The sequence below is a fragment of the Mus caroli genome, unplaced genomic scaffold (assembly GCF_978045245.1).
Source record: "Mus caroli unplaced genomic scaffold, Mus_caroli_1 scaffold_8, whole genome shotgun sequence".
Classification (NCBI taxonomy): Eukaryota; Metazoa; Chordata; class Mammalia; order Rodentia; family Muridae; genus Mus; species Mus caroli.
This window is the reverse complement of record NW_028227263.1, coordinates 46,662,807-46,669,914: the sequence shown is the minus strand read 5'-3', so window position 1 is coordinate 46,669,914 and position 7,108 is coordinate 46,662,807. Positions and strand designations below refer to the sequence as shown.

The following is a 7,108-nucleotide window of genomic DNA, read 5'->3' as shown; positions in this document are numbered from 1 at the left end:
ATGTTGCAAGTGCTTTCCCCATCCTTGATTTTAAAGAAGGAGTTCTGGCATAGGTTGAGGGATCTGGCACAAGACAGAACCCCTGTGCTTCCTTTAGCATTGATAGTAAATGAACTGGTTATCTAGATCAGACAATGGCCATTATGTAATTCTCCTCTCAGAACCTTGGGTTCCTCTGATTACAGATTGGCCTAGAACCCTCCTGAGCATCGAGCTGGAACCCACCATGGAAAACATAGCCTGTAATGGGTCAGGAAACTCTCAGACCAGCTTCTACCTTACAGGCATCCCCTCTCTACAAAAATCGCTCTTCCTTCCCGTCTTCCTCATCTTTCTCCTCTTCTACCTGCTCATCCTGGTGGGGAACACCCTGATCCTGGTGGCTGTGGTGGCCGAACCCAGCCTCCACAAGCCCATGTACTTCTTCCTAATCAACCTCTCAGCTCTAGACATCCTCTTCACCACAACCACTGTCCCGAAGATGCTGTCCCTGCTCCTGCTGGGAGACCACTTCCTCAGTTTCCCTGCCTGCTTCCTGCAGATGTATTTGTTCCACAGCTTCTCCTGCTCAGAAGCCTTCATCCTGGTGGTCATGGCCTATGACCGCTATGTGGCTATCTGCCGCCCTCTGCACTACCCCGTCCACATGACCCCACAGACAAACACTGCACTGGCAGCCAGTGCCTGGATCACCGCCCTCCTCCTGCCCATCCCAGCAGTGGTACAGACTTCCCAGATGGCGTTTGACAACATTGCCTACATCTACCACTGCTTCTGTGACCACCTGGCTGTGGTCCAGGCCTCCTGCTCAGATACCACTCCCCAGACACTCATGGGCTTCTCCATCGCCATGGTGGTGTCCTTCCTCCCCCTCCTCCTGGTGCTCCTCTCCTATGCCCGCATCTTGGCCTCAGTGCTTCGGATCAACTCCAAGGAAGGGCGTTCCAAAGCCTTCTCTACCTGCAGTTCCCACCTCCTGGTGGTGGGCACCTACTACTCGTCCATTGCCATAGCCTATGTGGCCTACCGGGCTGACCTCCCTGTAGACTTCCACATCATGGGCAATGTAGTCTATGCAATTCTCACCCCTGTTCTCAACCCTCTCATCTACACCCTGAGGAACAAAGATGTCAAGGCGGCCATCACTAAAATGATGTGTCACCAGGATCCAAAGAGTATTGGAAAGCCCTAAATTTACCCATAATGGTGTAAACTGAACTTTCCCTCGTAAACATCGCCAATGGTAGAGAGGAAATCGTGGTAGATTCACTCAGCTAAATAATCAGAACACCAATTCTCACATGTCTCCTCCACTGTAAATTTTCTTACTCTAGAAAGTAAATGGATGGAATTCTTGTTCCACTTGTTCAGAGTCACTCTTAAGTTTTATAAGACAGTGAATACAACTGGGGAGGGGAGGAGGGGTCACAGTCCCACGAATTCAAAAAATGTCAATCTCAGAGACTTTAGTATTTGCCTGCCAAGTAATTCTTTTTCTCTTGGATCTATTCTCAATTTTTCTGAAAATCCCCAGTGTTTCTGACACGTAGCTGTGACTCACTCTTGCCCTCTTTGCAGAAGCTACCATTTAAAAACACCTCTCAAGGGAACAGTGGGAATGGCTGACTCCCTTAGCTGCCCCGGCATTGCAGTCACCTCCAATAGTCTCATGACAACCCCACAGGGAACACGCCTCTGTTCATTAGACCCTCCCGGAGCCCGCTAACACTCGTTGAGGGAGTCTCAGCATACCCACGTGGGCAGTTTCCTCACCCATGTATATCTATGGAGGTGCCAGATCCCCTGGAATTGGAGCTACAGCTAGTTGTGAGCTTCCAAATGGGTGCCAAGAACTGAACCCGGATCCTGTGGAAGAGCCACCAGTGTTCCTAATCACTGAGCCAACTTTCCGCCCCAGGAAGTTTCTTTCTAAATACCTGTTCTGTTCATCCAGAGACTGAACAAAAGTATATAAAGTATTTAGGTGTAAGAGATGGGAGATCTGGGTGCTGGATAGTCTTTTTTCATTTGTATTCTCATTCTGATATCTGGAATTTCTGCCAATCCTATCTGTAACCATTCATCATATAAAACTCAGTGTGGCTTGACACAAACCTCAACACAACCAACCCATGAAGGGGGAATCTCAGCTGAAGATTTCCCTTCATTAGATTGCCCACGGGTATGGCTGCAGGACATTTTCTTGAATCCAGCCCTCAGAGAGTAATATCATTCTGGAGCAGGTGGGCCTAGGCTGGAACGGTGGCTCTGCAAGGCAGAAGAGAGCCAGTAAGCACTGCCTGCCATGATTCATGACTCCTGTTTCAGTTCCTGCCTCCAGGTTCCTTCCTTATGTCTCTCCCTTGGATTCCCTCAATGTAAACAGTAAGCCAAATAAACTCTTTCCTCCACTGGGGAGGGGGAGGGGGAGGGGGAGGGGGAGGGGGAGGGGGAGGGGGAGGGGGAGGGGGAGGGGGAGGGGGAGGGGGAGGGGGAGGGGGAGGGGGAGGGGGAGGGGGAGGGGGAGGGGGAGGGGGAGGGGGAGGGGGAGGGGGAGGGGGAGGGGGAGGGGGAGGGAGAAGAATGTGAGCCAGGCTCATACTTGGCTGTAGCTAGGTAACTGTTGGGTGGAGCCTAGAGAAAAAGCTAACAACAATGTTTATTAAGTAGCAACAAAAACAGGATATGGTTGGGGGTTACCACAGACGAGGAACTGTATCAAAGGGTCAGAGCATTAGGAAAGTTGAGAGCTACAGCCCTAGAATTAACAACAAATGCCTCCTTGAAGCTAAGTCAAGCTTTGTTTACTGACTGGAAAGCAGGGATTAGAACACACGTCCTTCCATCTAAACCTTCTCCACTCTCCAGCATGCCTAGTCTTCACTCATTGATAGTGATGTCTAGATTTCAGTGGGACCTCAATCTTCAAGTTCAAAAGAGACAGGTGACTCAATAAGCTAGCCCTGAAGTTCCAATTAGAACTAGCCTGAGGATGTGGAGCGTAAGGTTCACTCTCTCTGCCCCATTTCCAACCAATGAACAACTCCAACACTATCCCCAGCATGTTAACTTGCATTCTGATAAAATTCTGGGCTCAGAAGGTCTCTGGGCATTAATACCAACTTTCAGTGAAAGCTTTTGCCTCCACTCCCTAGGCATCCTTCCATCTTCAAGCCTTCTTCTAGAGCACACAAAGGATCGCTCACACAGAAAGTGGGTTGGTGTGGTGATGGAGTCTGGGGTAGTTTCACCTCCACCCCCTATCCTCTTGGGGCTTCTTTTAAATATTTATCATAAGTAGAGATGAAACAGCAACGGTGAGACCCCGACTTAGAGCGTTTCTCCCTGGAAGGTAAAGCCTCTGGACATTCCCCAAGCTTGTTTTCCTTGATCTCTAAAAATACAGCCAGAAAAAAGCTCTTTGTTCTGTATAGCCAGCAAAAAGCTTTTTTGTTTGTTTGTTTGTTTTTTTGTTGTTGTTTTTTCTTTTTGTTTGTTTGTTTGTTTGTTTCAATACCTTACAATCAGAGATGCGGTAATTGTAAAAAAGACCAGGCGCTTGCCTGGCTCCCTGTGCCAAGGACACCCCTTCCCCGCCACGACCCCCCACCTGCCAGAGAGGAGCTGTAGCCCAACTCCTCCCAACTCCTCCCAACTCCTCCCAACTCCTCCCAACTCTCCTCCCAACTCCTCCCAATTCCTCAGCTAGCTGTTAAAAGCCCCCTACTGTTACGCTCAGAGTCGAACTCCCCTGCCCTGCATGGCAGAAAGAGTTCGTCCTCAGCTAGCTGATAATAAAACCTCTTGCAGTTTGCATCAGGTATGTTTTTCTCTCAAGTCATTGGGGTGCTGGCCAGCTCATCCCGGGACTTGAGCAGAGGCCCAGCTCCGGGGGTCTTACACAACCACATAAGCAGCAATAATACTTTCTATCCACAGCCACATCTGCTAATTGGCACAGTCTCTTTGTATTTCACATCTTAAAAAATTGTTTTCAACTTTTATGCTAAAGAATACTATCGGTAGGGTGAAGACCATCACAGAGTGGGAGGATATATTTGCCAATTAAGGAATTGATATTAAATAACATAAACAAAGAATTCTTGTTGGACAACAAAAATATAAACAGCTCAATTAAAAAGTGAGAAGAGTGATGGATATAGCTCAGTGATTCCCAAGGCCCTGTGTGTCCAACATCCAGAAACACACATGCACACATGTGCATACAAAAGTACACACACACACACACACACACACACACACACATGAATTCACGTCCTACCATCTAAACCTAAATCACTCTGCTGTATGCTTAATCCTCACTCTGAAATTTATCGGTAGGGGAAGGACTTGAATAATCAGTCTTTTGAATAAGACATGCATGTGGCCAACAAGCACAAGAGGAGATCAGCATTTCTAACCACTGGAAAAAATACAAATCAAAACCACAGTGAGGGCTGGAGAGTTGGCTCAGCAATTAAGAGCACTGATGCTCTTCCAGAAGTCCTGAGTTCAATTTTCAGCAACCACATGGTAGCTCACAACCAACAGTAATGGGGTCTGATACCCTCCTCTGGTGTGTCTGAAGACAGCTACAGTGTCATATACATAAAATAAATAAATAAATATTAAAAAAAAACAAAAACCATAGTGAGCCATCACCAAACATCTATCAAGATGACTACTTTAAAAACAAAAAAAATATGTAGCTGGGCATGCTAGCACATGCCATTAATCCCAGCACTCAGGAGGCAGAGACAGGTGGAACTCTGTGAGTTTGGGGCTAGCCTGGCCTACATAGGGAGTCTATGTAGAGAGACCCTGTCTCAAAGAAAAATACATTTTGGAGGCTAGCAAAATGACTCTGCCTAGGCACACTTGTCCCAAGTTCCGTCCTTAAGACCCACATGATGGGAGAGGGAACCTGACTGCTACAGTTGTCCTCTGCCCCCAACATGTGCATTCTGACAGAATGTGGAGAAAACAGAAACTCTGAGAGCTGTTGGAGAGGATGTAACATGGTAGAGCTGGTCTGGAAGACAGTGTGACAGGTCCTTAACCAGTTAAACCAAGCTGGGGTGTAGCCATATGCACCTTTAATCCCTGCACTCAGGGTGGGGTGGGGTGGGAGGGAGGTTGATCTCTGTGACTCTGAGACCAACCTGGCTTACATAGAGAGTTCTAGACCAGCCAGGGCTATCAAATGTAAACAGGCTTACTGTAGGATCTAGCAATGCTAGGTAAATCACAAAAGGACCTGAAATTGAGAGCCCGCAGAGGTAGCTGTTGATTTAGATTCGTAGCACCAGCATTTATTGTACTCAAGAGGTAGAAAGTACATAACTACATTTCTGGGCTAATATCCACTTATCAGTGAGAACATATCATTTGAGTTCTTTTGTGATTGGGTTACCTCACTCAGGATGATGCTCTCCAGGTCCAATCATTTGGCTAGGAATTTCATAAATTCATTCTTTTTAATAGCTGAGTAGTACTCCATTGTGTAAATGTACCACATTTTTTGTATCCATTCCTCTGTTGAGGGGCATCTGGGTTCTTTCCAGCTTCTGGCTATTATAAATAAGGCTGCTATGAACGTAGTGGAGCATGTGTCTTTCTTACCAGTTGGAACATCTTCTGGATATATGCCCAGGAGAGGTATTGCAAGATATAAGATACAATTTGTGAAACACATGAATCTCAAGAAGAATGAAGACCAAAGTGTGGACACTTTGCCCCTTCTTAGAATTGGGAACAAAACACCCATGGAAGGAGTTACAGAGACAAAGTTTGGAGCTGAGACAAAAGGATGGACCATCTAGAGACTGCCATATCCAGGGATCCATCCCATAATTAGCCTCCAAACGCTGACACCATTGCATACACTAGCAAGATTTTGCTGAAAGGACCCTGATATAGCTGTCTCTTGTGAGACTATGCCGGGGCCTAGCAAACACAGAAGTGGATGCTCACAGTCGGCTATTGGATGGATCACAGGACCCCCAATGGAGGAGCTAGAGAAAGTACCCAAGGAGCTAAAGGGAACTGCAACCCTATAGGTGGAACAACATTATGAACTAACCAGTACCCCAGAGCTCTTGTCTCTAGCTGCATATGTATCAAAAGATGGCCTAGTCGGCCATCACTGGAAAGAGAGGCCCATTGGACTTGCAAACTTTATATGCCTCAGTAGAGGGGAACGCCAGCACCAAAAAGTGGGAGTGGGGAGGATGGGAGTGGGGGGAGGGTATGGGGGACTTTTGGGATAGCATTGGAAATGTAAATGAGGAAAATACCTAATAAAAATATTTTTTAAAAAAAGAAAGTACATAACTGTCCACTGGCAGATGACTAAGAAGCAACACGGGTGTGTGCGATATATTTAACCATCCTTTTCTTTCATAGTTCTCTGTTAATTATTGATTTTCTTTTCAACTTAAAATGTCCCCCAAATCAAGTGTAGCTGTCCTGTTGAGAATATCCAAGCACCTTAGCACTGCGACTCATGCCTGCACAAGGCTTATTATGTAACACACATTCTGCCTCTGTAGGCTTGAGTCACGGCGCTATTGGCCATAAGTCCAACGAACTGACAGCATGCATTAAATAAAGTGTCTTTAAACACAAACATTTGTGAAGTCAGGCTATGTATTATTGGCTGACAGGGATGATAGCTATACACTTGGGGGAGTTTAACCCTTTACTTTCCTGTGCAATGATTCATATCCACTATTTCAGTGTAACTTTGTAGAAAATAATTCTTTCAAATGACAACATTGAGTGCTTTGAGGCCATTTTCTCTCAGAGTGGCTGTGCCACCTAGGCTCCCGGAAGTAACTGACTATCTGGTTCCCATGATTGCTAGAATCAGATATCACTCAACTTGAAGCTTTTACCTTTGTGTGTGTTTGTGTGTAAGGAAATGTGTGTGTTCCTGTGTGTACGCGCATGTGTGTATTGGTGCGTGGGGAGGCCAGATGTTAATGATAGTTGTTTTCTTCAGTCTGTTCACCTTATTTCCCAAGGCAGTGTCTGTCACCAAATATGGCACTCATTGACCCTGGATGGGACAGCAAGCTTGGGGAGCCACCTATCTCCACCTTCTCTG

At 46.5% G+C, this 7,108-nt stretch overlaps 1 protein-coding gene across 1 annotated transcript; it reads left to right on the top strand.

Annotated features, from left to right (window-relative positions):
* Positions 1–226: 226 nt before the first annotated feature.
* On the top strand, positions 227–1,192 carry LOC110299400 (olfactory receptor 2AT4-like). The gene has a single exon (XM_021169084.2). It carries the CDS (start codon positions 227–229, stop codon positions 1,190–1,192), a length of 966 nt encoding a protein of 321 aa, XP_021024743.1.
* The last annotated feature ends 5,916 nt before the right edge of the window (positions 1,193–7,108 follow it).

Coding starts and splice junctions, on each gene's coding strand:
- LOC110299400 (XM_021169084.2), top strand. CDS start 227: ATGGAAAACATAGCCTGTAATGGGTCAGGAAACTCTCAGACCAGCTTC.